This window comes from Phalaenopsis equestris, unplaced genomic scaffold (genome assembly GCF_001263595.1).
Source record: "Phalaenopsis equestris unplaced genomic scaffold, ASM126359v1 Scaffold001207, whole genome shotgun sequence".
Taxonomy (NCBI): Eukaryota; Viridiplantae; Streptophyta; class Magnoliopsida; order Asparagales; family Orchidaceae; genus Phalaenopsis; species Phalaenopsis equestris.
The window spans coordinates 32,881-47,492 of record NW_018165646.1 but is presented as its reverse complement, the minus strand read 5'-3'; the positions used below and the strand labels follow the sequence as shown (position 1 = coordinate 47,492).

The following is a 14,612-nucleotide window of genomic DNA, read 5'->3' as shown; positions in this document are numbered from 1 at the left end:
GGTTTTAAACTTTGGTATTCTGGTAAGAGTCACACAAGAAACGGTGTAAGTGTAATTATAGATAAGAGTTTGAAAGATATTGTTGTAAAAACTAATAGAGTTGGAGATAGAATATAACCTTTAAGATTATTATTGATACTAAAATTTTTAATATTTTAAGTGCTTATGCTCCTCAAGTAAATTTAGATATAGGGTCTAAATATAAATTCTGGAATGACCTAGAAGACTTAATACAAATGCTAGAAGACTTGACCTAGAAGACTTAATACAAATGATACCTCGTGAAGAAAGAATTTTTATTGGAGTTTTTGAATGGAGATGTCGCTAGAGTGGTCGAAGATTTCAGAAATATTCATGGTAGCTACAATTTTGGAGTGACTAATGAAGATGACAGAGTCATTTTGGATTTTGCTTTAGTGTATGATTTTGTTATTACTAATACTTTATTCAAGAAAAAAGAAGAACATCTTATTAATTATAAGAATGAATATGAAAAAACACAAATTGATTATTTTCTTATGAGAAGAAGAGATCGTCAAAATTGTAAAGATTGTAAGGTCATTCCAAGTGAGGATTTAAGTACTTTAAGTACAATTTAAGTGCCCAACATCGATTATTAGTTCTAGATTTTAAGATAAAGAGTAATAAAATAAAGAATACTATGACTCATCATCGTAGACTTAAATGAGGGAACCTAAAAGACACAAATAAAATTATTTTTATGAGTAAAGTTCAAGATTTAAAAATTTGAGATGTTCATGAAGCAAATGCTATGTGGGATATAGTAACAAACACTATTAAACAAGTAGCAAAAGATGTACTTGGAAAATCAAAAGAAATGTTTCTATAAAAATAGTTGGTAGTTGAATAATAATGTGCAAGAAAAGATGAAACATAAGAAGGTATGTTGTAAAAATTGATTTAAATATAAAAGCTTAGAAAACTGGGAAAAATATCAAACGGCCCGTTGGGAGTCTAAAAGAACAATCTGTGACGCTAAAAATTTTGTTTTTAGTGATCTTTATAATAGATTAGATATTAAGAATGGTGAAAATATATTTATAAACTAGTCAAACAAAGCGAAAAGAAAAGTAAATATTTAACTCAAGTAAAGTGTATTAAAGATGAAAATCAAAATGTGTTTTTCTTAGAAAATGATATTCAACATAGATGTGTGAGTTATTTTAATAAATTTTTATTGAAGTTTCTGAAAATACGATCAACCTTAGTGATCTTAATATTGTTAATAATAATAAAATGTTTCATTTTTTTACAGTCGCATTAGTACAGAAGAAGTTGAGGAGGCTTTAAAAAAAAGGATGGAAATTTGTTGGATTTGAAAATATCCCAATTGAAGTGGGGAAATATTTAGCATATTTGGGAGTTTCTTGGCTTACTAAACTCTTTAATATTATTTTAAAAACTAAAAAAATGTCTGAGGAGTGGAGGAATAGTATTTTGCTCCCCATTTTTTAGAATAAAGGGGATGCACAAGAGTGTGCAAATTATAAAGGAATTAAGTTGATGTTTCATACGTTAAAATTATGGGAGAAGGTAATTGAGCATAAGTTAAGACGTATTACAAAGATTTCTCATGATCAATTTGGATTTATGCCAGGCAGGTCTACGATGGAAGCTATACATTTATTGAGTGGTTTGATGGAGAAGTTCAGAGATAATAGGAGGATCTACATTTGATGTTTACTGATTTAGAAAAAGCTTACGATAAAGTTCTAAGAGATATCCTTTGGAGAGTTCTTGAGAAGAAAAGTGTTGATATGACTTATATTCAAGTCATTAAAGATATGTATACCAGAGCTGTCACTTGAGTTCGAACTGAAAGAGGATCGAAAAAATATTTTCATATTTCTGTTGGATTACATCAGAGATCGGCTTTAAGCCCATATCTTTTTGCTTTAGTTATGGATGGTCTTACTGGATATTTATAGGAGGATGTACCTTGGTGTATGCTTTTTGCTGATGATATCCTTCTCGTGGATAGGACGAGAGAAAAAGCTCAGGAAAACCTTAATTTATGGAGGTCTACATTGGAGTCTAAAGGCCTTCATTTAAGTAGAACTAAAACTAAATACATGGAGTGTAATTTTAGTAGTAATAGATCTAGTGACAGAAGTGTGACTTTGGGTGATCAAATTATTAAAAGGTGTGAACGATTTAGATATCTTGGGTCCGTTGTCCAAAGCGTTTAGTTTAAAGCGTTCTGTGTGATAGAAAAGTACCGCTTAGACTAAAAGGAAAATTTTATAAGATAGTGGTGAGATCTTCAATGCTCTACGGTGCTGAATGTTGGCCGTTAAAAGAGAAGTATAATATACTAAGTTAAGTGTTGTGATAAGGTGGATGAGTGACTTTACAATTAGAGAAAAAATGTGAAATGAATATATCTTTGATAGGGTTGGTGTAGCTCCTGTGACGGACAAAATTAGAGACAGTCGTCTTAGATGGTTTTGTCACATTAACATCAACCATCTGATGATCTGATTAAGAGAGTAGATGTTTTAGATTCGACTTATGTTAAAAAAGGTAGACGTAGACCTAGGAAGACTTGGGCTTATTGTATAAAAAATGATCTTAATTTATTAGAACTAAATGAAAATATGCATTAAATAGGACACAAAGGAGAAAAGGATTCATGTAGCCGACCCCATGTCGTCGGATTAAGGCTTTGTTGTTATTGTTGTCATAGTGAACTTACATGTAAATAACTTTTTTATGTCTAATCACTAATCTACCTAACTATAGTATTTATAAGACTTACCTTTAAATCTTCATGTACTCGTTAATTGCACAAAACTTCAAAGGCATTTCTTCATTTTAATCATTTAATCTTAATTTTAGAAAATATATCATCATCTATATTGCAAATATTCTTTGTAATACATCCAATATTACATTTTTTTTGGGATCTTTTTCTCTCATGAAAACTTACCTCTTTTTTGCTAGAATTTCAACTTAAAATTAATGATTGAATTAGTTGGAGTTTCCATGGTTCAAATGCTAAATTTTTTTAAGTACAAGAAATCAGAGGCTAAAAGAAGAATCAAGTTTCATAATACATGAGTAGGAGATTATTAATTGCAAGGCCTCGGACCCAAGAAACTTTCATTTACTAACATTCAACTATCATAATGCACAACAAAAATAAACAAAATGTCACTAAGAAAGTTGAAGTTCCTATTAGTATCTATTAAAACTAATTTAGTATCTAAAGAGAACACTTGGCTATTTGACTGAAAGAATTAAATGATTTAACAAAAATTAATGATTGAATATTTGCTTCAAAATTCTAGATTTGTTAGAAAAATTATTAAATCGATTAAATTAAATACAAAGTCAAAATTAATTAGTAAGAAAGTGAATGAGATTTAATAAAAAAAAAAGAAAATCTTAAATACTCAAAAATTGTGTTTGGTAGAATTGAAGCAACAATTAACTAGTGTCCTGCCTAAAATAGGATACCAAACACCCCTTGCCACACATGTAGCAGTCCCCTTCCCCGTGCAAACCTTGTTCCTAAACCCTTTGCTCCTGTTGTCGCCCCTATACACTCACTCTAGTAATCTTAGACCCCCATGCAATCTGCAATTGCCTAAATGTCACACACACTAGCTCTTGAGGCCTCAATCTCCGAGCACATTGCAAAATTCTTCACACGCTGCACTCACTATTTTATCTTAATCTTGCATTTAATCCAAGCCCCGGGATCTATAAGTAAATATTTCCTTATGTTATCTTTACTTTTCCTACCATCCGCCTATATGTCCTTCACTACTCTCTTGGAGACAAATTTCTCATCCACTATTGGTATTTCAATCAAAATGAATGATACCAATTATCTGCTAATAATACCATGCTTTTTGTTTTCTTGTGATATTGTAGGAGAAACTCAAACATTATGAATCTCCGCCTCTTAAATGGAGGGGCACTGGCAAATATACAAATGACATATATGATTACATTGTTCAATATGAATAGTAAATAAACATGAACCAGATATCACATCTATTATCCTGTTTTATAAAATTGACAAAAAGGAATGAAAGTTTCTTCTATTTCTACTTAGTTCTTTGATTACATTGCACTCCACTTACTTTCAAGATAGCATCTCTCAGATATATACTTGATAATTCAAGCTATTTTCCATACAATAGGCAGGCAAATATATTCAGGAGATCCTTGAATAATACAAGATCTTGAAAAGAAAAAAAATTTAGCATCTTTATCTTACCCTTTTCTCTCTCGGCATGAACAAAATAACAAATTTCTCATTGCTAAGTTCCTCTCTGACCTGCACCCATTCCAACAATCTGCTTATACTAAACTGATAAAAGACTCTACCGTCCCAAACATCACTATTACAGTCTCCAAAGTTCCTTAGCTCATTGAGTTACTTGTTTCTCCTTTTTTAATTTTCATCAAGCTGCTTTAATTTCTAATAAAAGGGTTTGCAGTTCTTGTGAATGAGATCACAATGTTGGTCATGGAGATGATCACAACTGTTTCCCACCATTTAACATTGTCAATGGACAAATCAATCATCAAATCTTTATTGGGAGAAATTTGGCTATTCTCCTGTCACTCAATGTGTTTTTGGACCTATTATTATCAATCTAGTACTTCTTTAGGCTCTGTGATAATTTCTTAAGAGAATTAAGACCATCCTCTACATCATTCTGTGATGCACATTTTTGTTTGTTATATTGTTTGTTCCTTGAGTTTGGTTGCAGTTACTCATTCTAGTATGTCTTTATGCTTCTTCCCATATATATATAACAAGCAACGAATGATGATTTTCATCCATTACTGCGATCCCTCTTTTACCTTTTATTCTTGTTGATAGTTCTCTTCTGTTTCAAAAAAAAAGAAAAAGAACCATTTATATCTCCTCTTTCTTAATATTATATAATATTTTATATATCCCATAATTTCATATCAATTTTTTGTCAATATAGTATAAGCAAGTCTCAGAATTATTTGATAACCTTTTATCATTCTTGTATTATTCAAGAACTAAATAAAAATAACGATATTTGTAGAGGAGTTGATGTTGTCACTAAGTTTTGTTTAACTAATCTTTTCACTACCTTATCATTAATTTCCTCTTATCAATGACATTAACATTTGAGTTTCCTCTCTTCTCATCTTCAAAGCTTCACTAATTACTCCAAGAATATAGGCAAATAGTGTATGAATTAGCATCTGAAAAGTTGTGTCGGAATGTTCCGACGCAAGTATTTTGCATCGAAAAAAGCATCTGAAATGTGTGACAGAATGCTTTTCACCTAATAGCGTCATATTATCATTAGGTATTTCCGACGCTACTTGGAAACAAAACTCTCTAAACATAATGTCATGCCCGCTAGCCTCTCATTCGTACTTTCTCTCCTTCCTCTCTATTATTCCTTTGGCTTGATGAAAATTAGGGTTTCTCTTCCTCTCTAGCAACCTTCTGGCGACCCCGCGGTAATCTATTACTTTTCAATTCTCCTCTGCATTTGCTCGAATACTTTTGTTTTTATGTCTGATTTCTGTCGTTTAGGTTTAGGGCTATGTCAATGTTTTTAGTGATATGTTAGGAATGCTTGATTTCTATCGTTTAGATGAAAATCTAAAGAAATTGGGTGGCATATATGTAATTTTTTTAATTTTTTTTAAACTTTGTCAAATTAAAATTTAGGTTTTAGATAACTAATTACAAAAGAATTGGGTGGTATGCATGTGCACCCCTTTACATTTACATGTACGTGTGTGTGTAGATGAACATTTGTGTGTGTATATATTTGTATATACGAGTTTATAGATGTGTGAGTGTGCGTGTCTATATATATATATATAAGTTTATAGATGTGTGAGTGTGTGAGTGTGTTTACATATTTGTATATATGTGCAACCCTTTGCATCCAATTTTCAGACTCAACCAAATGTTTGACAACATCCGACACTAATTTAGACATTAATAAGCTATCGTTGAGTTTTGTCGCAAAGATTTCTCTGACGGAATATTTTGACACATAGCTGACGTAAATTTGCATCAGATCGCTCAAACACAATATGCGTCATTAAATATTATGTACGATCACTTTTGTCGCAAAACCACCGTAAATTGTAGCAGCGGAATTTTTTTTATGCCAATAGCTTTGCAACATCCATTTGTGCATCAAAATTACTAAATTTGCAAGTAATAGGGTTTAGCGTCGAATTTGGCACTATTATTGATGGGATTTTTATGCTGCTATTTACTATTTTTCGTGAAATGAATGTACTATCCTAAATTTTAAATTTTGAATTTAAAGTGTTAATTTGGTAAACATCAAGTGTTTTCTTTCCGTTGTTTTACTTTTAATGTAATAATACAACATTTGACTTAGTTTACTCAGACATCTGAGGATCAAACTTAGTATCTATCTATATAACTTTTTGTTATTTATCTCCTTCATTATAAACAAACATGAGTTACTTGGCTATACTTGTTGAAGTGTGTAGGTCTAAAGCCGTACCAACATTCAAACGAATTTAAGGAGGAAAATTAGAATAATAATTTTCCATTCAAATAATGGCATTTCGCACAAAATATTTTTGAATTTATGCAATCTTCTTTCATTCTTTTTTATCCTGAGAGTGATGTTAGACATCAATTATCATAATCATATAAATCTTAATAAAATAAGGTGGTTGAATATAAATGATCATCTTCTCAATGCTACATAAGCTTCAATGTTTTAAATACTCGATTCTCGCCAATTTTAGTGGAATGCCATTCTTACTTGCTTAGTAATAAATGCTACCTTGTATGAGGCCTTCCCTTATCTCACACTCCATTTACCAACGACCCTCCATCTAGACCTCTACCACCATTGCGTTTAAAATGACAAGGAATGTTAGTCTCCTTCTGAATCACCTTCCTCCATCTCGTTTACTATGGCTAACCATTAGACTATCACTGAGCACTCGGATAGACTTTTTATATTGATCTTCATAAAAGTAAATGCCAAAGCACTAACCATTCAATACAATTTTTTTGTTATTTGATTATCTATTCATTTCTTTTTGTCGGTTTGTCTGGTCTTTTTTGTGTTTTCTATTTTAAGTACATAACAGGAGGATCAAATTGACCTTAATTGAAAGCATGTAATTCTTGATTATTATATTTGAGGCTTGGTTACACATTTCCCTTAGATTAAACCCTTTCTTTTATAGGTAATCACTATTAAAGTCTAGTTTGATGGTAATATACAGAGGACCATAAAATTGATTACTAAAGACTCTTTTTGCTCGAAATGAATGCCAATAATTACTCTCTCTCTCAAACACACACACACACACACACACACAAAGAAAGCATGCCACAAACTTTCATGAAGAAGTTGATCTCTTGGATGTAAGGTTTTTTATTTTCCTATTGATGCTCTGAAATCATTTGAGAATGGTGAAGCTTGTTTGTTTGAAAAAACTAACTACTTTACTGTCACTCAAAATATCCTCTGTTGTTGGTATGGTTGGTCTAAAAACCCAAAAAAGAAACATTTAGATGCTATCAAATAATTTTAAGGTCTATCAAGAAACCCCTGAAAATAAATAGTTTATCAAAAATAAAATCCTTTAAGAATTGAATTTTTTCTTGATTTTGGCACGCAATATCTTAAGATTTGAAAGCCAACTTTAGGTTATCATGTCTTTATGGTTGAAAATCTTGTGATCTGGAGAAGAAATATAATGTTATTTTTATATCTACTTGAAGATAAGATTATAGCTCATTATGCATGTGAAATGATGTGGATCTCTGATAGACAATTTGGCTTCTCAATTACATGACTTATGATTCCTAGTTGTAATAATCAAGCAGCTATATATGAAGCAATAAGAACGTCCATTAAAAATTCAAAAAATGGAAGTTATTATGACTTTATCAATGATGCAGCCTAAAAAAAAAAGAAACCCAAATACACACATACACACATATTTAGTGAAAAGTTATTATTTGATCTATTTACCAAGGCTCTGGAATTTCTTTGTCGTGAAATATTTGTAATTGGTTGGAACGTAATGGTATATGCTCTAGTTTAAGGGGAAGAGTTATCATCTTCCTTCTTTGTTCTTTCTGATTGTCCATATATATACACCTGTATTCCGCAATGATATACAACAATATTCCGTTGCCAACAATTATTTTCCTTCAATTAAAAAATTGCTTCGTTTTGATTTAATCTTAAAAGAAAGAAGACATACTTCACACAAAGTCACAGCTCTAATATTCTTGTTGTAATATACTAAGTGCTTTACTACTTTGCCTTGAGAAGATTTACAGCTTCAAGTTTTGGGCTCACAAGAATCTTTTGTACCTGAACAAGTTCGCTTAAAGAGTATAATGTCTTCTTACATGTACAAATAATAGTTAATTCTAGCTCGTCACTTACAAAGTCCAATTGAAAAGATATATGTAAATTATAATTAAAAAAATCCATGACTGTAGCATGCTCAACTACCAAATGCATAAAATGTTTAAAAAATGAGAAAAAAAAACAGTATGTCCTTTGGGAAAACCAGCTTCTGGTAACAAAAAAGAGTTAAACATCAAAAGTTCATCATATTGTACCACACATGTCGTCTTATGCAAATATTTTAAATTGTTAGCACATATTTTTCTATAACATGTTAAGAGCATTGCACATGCAGAATATAACTTGATCGCTAAGAAACATGATATTTTTACTTTTTTTCTTCCTTTTCTTTTTATTTTATTTTGGGTTTAGAGTATTTTTCCTTTTTGAAACAAGGAAACATGTTATCTGAACACAGACAAAATGATTTACCAATGCTACATCATGCATCTTATCATATATTGAAGCCACACTAAATACTTGGCAAAAAGTTAACGATTCAATGATTCGATGATGATAAGAATAAACACAAGTTGTATTATATACTGCAAAGTGACCACAAAGGTACTCTCAAATGAATGTTTATTAAATTCCGCAATTGCTTTTTGTAGCTTCCCATCTTATTCTAAAAGAATATATTCACCCAACAAATAATGACTGTGATGTTCACTTAAACATAAGAAAAAAGTGCCTTAAATTTACCTGGATTACCAACTCCGATTGTATCACCAAGAGATATCTCAAAACAACCCATTTCATAAAGTTCTTTTGCTACATATGCCACCTTCGTTGGACAAACTGCTCCTTCTACGGGACAACCCACAACACAGGAAACATATCTGTCACAGTTCGAGCAGCACAGTATTAGCAGGTTGAAGGACACTTGAGATGAGTGGTGAAACTAAGAGGGATAGTGTAAGTTGAATATTTTAAGAGCCTTCTAGCAAAATCTACAGAATATGAGGTTGTATAGGCTAAGTTGATTTAAACAAGAACTCAGGGAGCATAAAATGATTGAAAAATGTAAGATGGAAGTAATGCAACATGAATATGAAGAAAAGGGATAGAACACATAACGTGGCTAAAAAATTGTATGAGATGACATGCCAAAACAAGAGGTCACATCACATGCAACACTTGATAAGAATGAGTGATGATAAATAATTCAAGAAGTCAACCTCAAAGAGTTGGAATAAAACTAGTGATGATGATGGTTTCATCAGATTAAGTGGCCTACATATTTTGCATGGTGACTTCCACGACCGCAAAGAGTTGTTTAGTTGAGTGAAGACTTCCAAGTTAACAGTGTATTGTAATGAATTGGTAGGTTGAAGTGTTGTTTAGTTTTAGGTAGTTAATTTTTTTTCTTTTTTTTAGTATTATTACTCCACTTAGCGTGCCTAGAGAAGATAGAAGAAGAAATTTCTAGATTAACAAACTAGAATCATCAACTATTGTAGCTTTGTTGAAGTAATTTGTGAGTTCTGGCATACCCACGAACTGGCACTCCAAGTGCCTTTGCAGCATGAGTAACATCCTGATAACGGGCAAGGCTATCCTTAATGCTACAATTGATATTGGACAAAGAAAAAGCTTCTGAAGCTGATGCAAATATCGCAACTTCTTTCGCACCTGCTGCAATAGCTGCCTTGAAACCCTGGCGGAGCATCATCTGTGATGAATTCTTCTCCACGATTGATACATAGAACAATAAACTGAATCATAATAAGGACGACTTACTTGGAGATTAGGAGTCAGCACTGGAAAGTGAATGCCCTCAATGTTACAAATTTCTTCAATGACATCCTTGGCATCTGCTAGCTACATTTTTAGATAAATAAAACTTTTCGTTATCTGAAAGATAGAAGCAAGTGAATGAATCATAACATCCATCTTCTATTTTAATCTTCATTGAGTAGATATATAATGGTGATTGAATTAACAACAGTTTTTTTCTTTGCGTGTATTGCCTATAAATATTTTTATAAGCAGCATTCAAAATAAAAGAAAATCATAATATTGGATTGTCATTTTACGTTTATATGAAAATATTGAACAATGGGTCACCTTTGGTGTTAGTTCTCAGTTTCAGACTTGTCTGTTTTCAAAAGTTGTTTAACTTGTACATTCAAATCGTATTCACCTTGGTAACATTCTCTCAGATGAGATTGCCTAAACATAGACTACACTGCAAGTCATCAAAAGACCAAGCTCCCCCATTTCCTCTTACAAATTATAGATACTAGTTCTATTCAATCATACGTTATTGGTCCATTGCTTAGGGTGGGCATGGGAACTCAGGTCTTTAGAAGTTGACCAGTTATCTCCATGGAACTCTTTATTTTATGTTTTTATGGCACATACAAATTCGCACTTGGTTTTATATGATCTACGCAACATTTATCATCTGCCAATATTTTCCTTATTTGGCCAGTGTTTTGTGTGGCTTTAGCTAGCATCATGATACACGACGTGTGGTGAAGCTGCACTGAAAAAAGCAGTGGCTTGGGCAGGAATATTGCCCCTTCAACAGTTAGTCGAAATCGGTCAAAATGCAGCTTCCAAGGACCTTGGAAGCAGTGCAACCTTGAGTTGAGGCACATCCTTGTTACCTTCCCATACAAACTCTTGCTCATTGAGCATAGTTCATGTTGTGATTTGCCATTGTGCTTAATTCTGTGGATCATTTGAGCTTCTATCTTCTATCAAAGTTTACTACATGCTTTGAGATTTACATAGCTTGTCCTTGCTTAAAGAAAGTTCATATCCAGAAAATGCATCATCACATAGTGTCGGTCATCAAATTGGGAAAGAGATATTCGATTTAATATAATATAAATATAGTTTTGAAATGTAATTGTTTAATTTTGAAGATATGAGACCAAACCAATCTCAAATAGACAATAGTTTAAATACACGAGCACAACACTACAAGTGACATACCTATCCCGAGAAAGAGACATATCATTTATCCATGAGGCTCGATCAAATAAACTAAAAAATTAATGACATTTGTTTTAGTCTACAAACATTTATGTTGACCGACAAGTTCCCCTACCTAATATTATGAATTAGATAGGGTTTATATTAACTGGGTTCTTAAAGCTCCCTATAGAGGCAAGCACCTATAGTTAATTACCTCTGAAATGACTGAACTCACTTAAGAGAACTCTCGATGATGATTAGAGGTATCTATCTTTATAAATTCAATCAAGGTTGGACATAGAAATGTCAAGTGGAGAAATGGACCAAATGAAAACATTTATTTCTGGAATCAAAGGAAAGAAAAGTTGGGGATGTCACGGATCCTGAGAGAAACCTCGGTGACTTCCTAAATTATCATATTATTTGGCTTCAATTTTGAGAAGATGTAATTTGATGTTTTATCCTGACAATTTTATTATTTAAGGTTTATATTTGTGGGACACGGTCATACAAATAGCCTGGAAGATATGAGGGTCTACATCATATCGGACGACGACCTCGGAACCTAAAGCAGTTAGGGCATAAATTACACAACATTGCTGTGAAAAGGATTAAACGATAAAGTGAGGATTTATGTTGCGCTAGACAGACTACTTCAAAGTCCCATGGCTTGTTATTTAATTCAAAGGAAAAGATACGTTGCTAGAGATCGCCATCCTCCACCTGTTATTTCTCTGTCGTGCTGCCCACGAAGACTTGCTCCAAGCTCCAAACGGCAGCAACTCCAAGTTTAGTTCATGTTTTGTATTTGCAAGTATAATTATTATTGGGGTTCAAAAGCTCGGTGTACCTCCTATCATATGTCATACTGTTCTCTACCCAAGGAGTTTAGCAAGTGCATTAAAGTAAATAATGCAATAAAAAAAACAGCAAATTACGAGAAACTTAAACAAATTGCTAGAAAATTCGATATAAGAAAATCATAATAACAAAAAACACGAACAAGTAAAACAAAACACGATGTCACGTATAAAGGACTAGGAGTATGTGACTTATATGTGACATTAAGAATGTCCCCAATTGCCAGGAGGATTTAAGTGTAAGGCTCAAGCTCAAATCTCGAAGCATTGATTTTCACTGTAGGTTAAGTCATGACGGGAATTTCACTACTTGATTTAATTAAAAAGAAAGTTATGAACCACATCTTGGTGTATCCTTATGTCTATCATTTTAACTAACCTATTAATTGAGGTCAAATGACTAGTTTCATCATTGATTTGAAAATTAGGTAAAGGAACTCTCACCTAGGGTGTGCTCATTAAATTTAGGAAGCCTACACTTTAATATGTGCTTGAAGTGATTTAAGGTGATTTATCCTCTATGAAGTGTTTTCCAAATAATCCTCAAATATTTATTTAGTGTTTTCCAAATAATTAAATAAAAAATTTCCATTTTTGACTTAACCATTGTAACAAAAACAAATCAACAGAGGAGGCCGGCCCACTTCGAAAAAAGAAATCAACAAAGCAAAGGGGCAAAACCGCAAGTTAATAGGCCTAAAAGCGTTTAAATTCTTCAAAACAATGATCAAATTAGTCCCAAAATATGCTTAAAAGCCTCCAAAAATCAGCATATAAAAGTGCCCAAATCGATGCATAAAAACCTCAAAAAGTTACCCAATGAACCAAATAGATGCTACCCAAAAGTCACTAATTTTGTATTTAAAAGAAACCGACAAAAGAGTGTTTAAGGCCCCATTTCCAACCCACTTTTCAATTAACCCAAGATAGCACTTGATCGACTCAAAATAAAAAGTATGTGGGGTCAAAACAGTCCGAAAAACCACATTTAAATGGCTCCAAAATCGACATTTAAACGACCTCTAAAAAACAAGATTTATATGTAGTAAGTACAAATGACAAAAACAGCATTTATATGTCTCCAAGATCAGCAAATACACAAAGCAAAGACAGGTCCCCAAATCTTTCTCCAATACCATATTCATCTCAGTATAAGGTAAGGTAGTATGTGTGTAAGAATGAAATTTTAAGTGTTGAATATGCAAACATGAGACTTTAGGCATAACAGTTACCAAGCCAAAAGATTCAAATGGCGGGTATGCAAACATTCATAAAACAATTGCAAAGGTTCTCCCACCTGTTCAAAGCTTTCTACCCATGATCCGATGCAAATTTTTCAAGTTTTCACGAAGGAAGCCATCAAAACTTTCATAATTTTAACAAACTTAAAAAAAAAAAGTCCTTCTAATGCCACACATTACCACAGAAGATCTAAAGTATTACACATGCTGACTCCTTCAAATTCTCAAAAACACCTTTGTTTCAACTACTTGTCATGCAGTTTTCAAAGTCCCATGGCTTGTTATTTAATTCAAAGGAAAAGATACGTTGCTAGAGATCGCCATCCTCCACCTGTTATTTCTCTGTCGTGCTGCCCACGAAGACTTGCTCCAAGCTCCAAACGGCAGCAACTCCAAGTTTAGTTCATGTTTTGTATTTGCAAGTATAATTATTATTGGGGTTCAAAAGCTCGGTGTACCTCCTATCATATGTCATACTGTTCTCTACCCAAGGAGTTTAGCAAGTGCATTAAAGTAAATAATGCAATAAAAAAAACAGCAAATTACGAGAAACTTAAACAAATTGCTAGAAAATTCGATATAAGAAAATCATAATAACAAAAAACACGAACAAGTAAAACAAAACACGATGTCACGTATAAAGGACTAGGAGTATGTGACTTATATGTGACATTAAGAATGTCCCCAATTGCCAGGAGGATTTAAGTGTAAGGCTCAAGCTCAAATCTCGAAGCATTGATTTTCACTGTAGGTTAAGTCATGACGGGAATTTCACTACTTGATTTAATTAAAAAGAAAGTTATGAACCACATCTTGGTGTATCCTTATGTCTATCATTTTAACTAACCTATTAATTGAGGTCAAATGACTAGTTTCATCATTGATTTGAAAATTAGGTAAAGGAACTCTCACCTAGGGTGTGCTCATTAAATTTAGGAAGCCTACACTTTAATATGTGCTTGAAGTGATTTAAGGTGATTTATCCTCTATGAAGTGTTTTCCAAATAATCCTCAAATATTTATTTAGTGTTTTCCAAATAATTAAATAAAAAATTTCCATTTTTGACTTAACCATTGTAACAAAAACAAATCAACAGAGGAGGCCGGCCCACTTCGAAAAAAGAAATCAACAAAGCAAAGGGGCAAAACCGCAAGTTAATAGGCCTAAAAGCGTTTAAATTCTTCAA

At 32.5% G+C, this 14,612-nt stretch overlaps 1 protein-coding gene across 3 annotated transcripts in view; it reads right to left on the bottom strand.

Moving 5' to 3' along the window:
• Positions 1 to 14,612, bottom strand: part of LOC110033516 (hydroxymethylglutaryl-CoA lyase, mitochondrial-like) — a 40,907-nt gene that overhangs the window by 4,454 nt on the left and 21,841 nt on the right. For all 3 annotated transcript variants that reach the window (XM_020737528.1, XM_020737527.1, XM_020737530.1), the window contains exons 5-7: positions 10,140 to 10,220; positions 9,893 to 10,056; positions 9,102 to 9,238 (exon numbers count right to left, since the gene is read on the bottom strand). In XM_020737528.1, the coding sequence (XP_020593187.1) occupies positions 9,102 to 9,238; positions 9,893 to 10,056; positions 10,140 to 10,220 (382 nt within the window). The remainder of the gene's footprint in view (positions 1 to 9,101; positions 9,239 to 9,892; positions 10,057 to 10,139; positions 10,221 to 14,612) is intronic.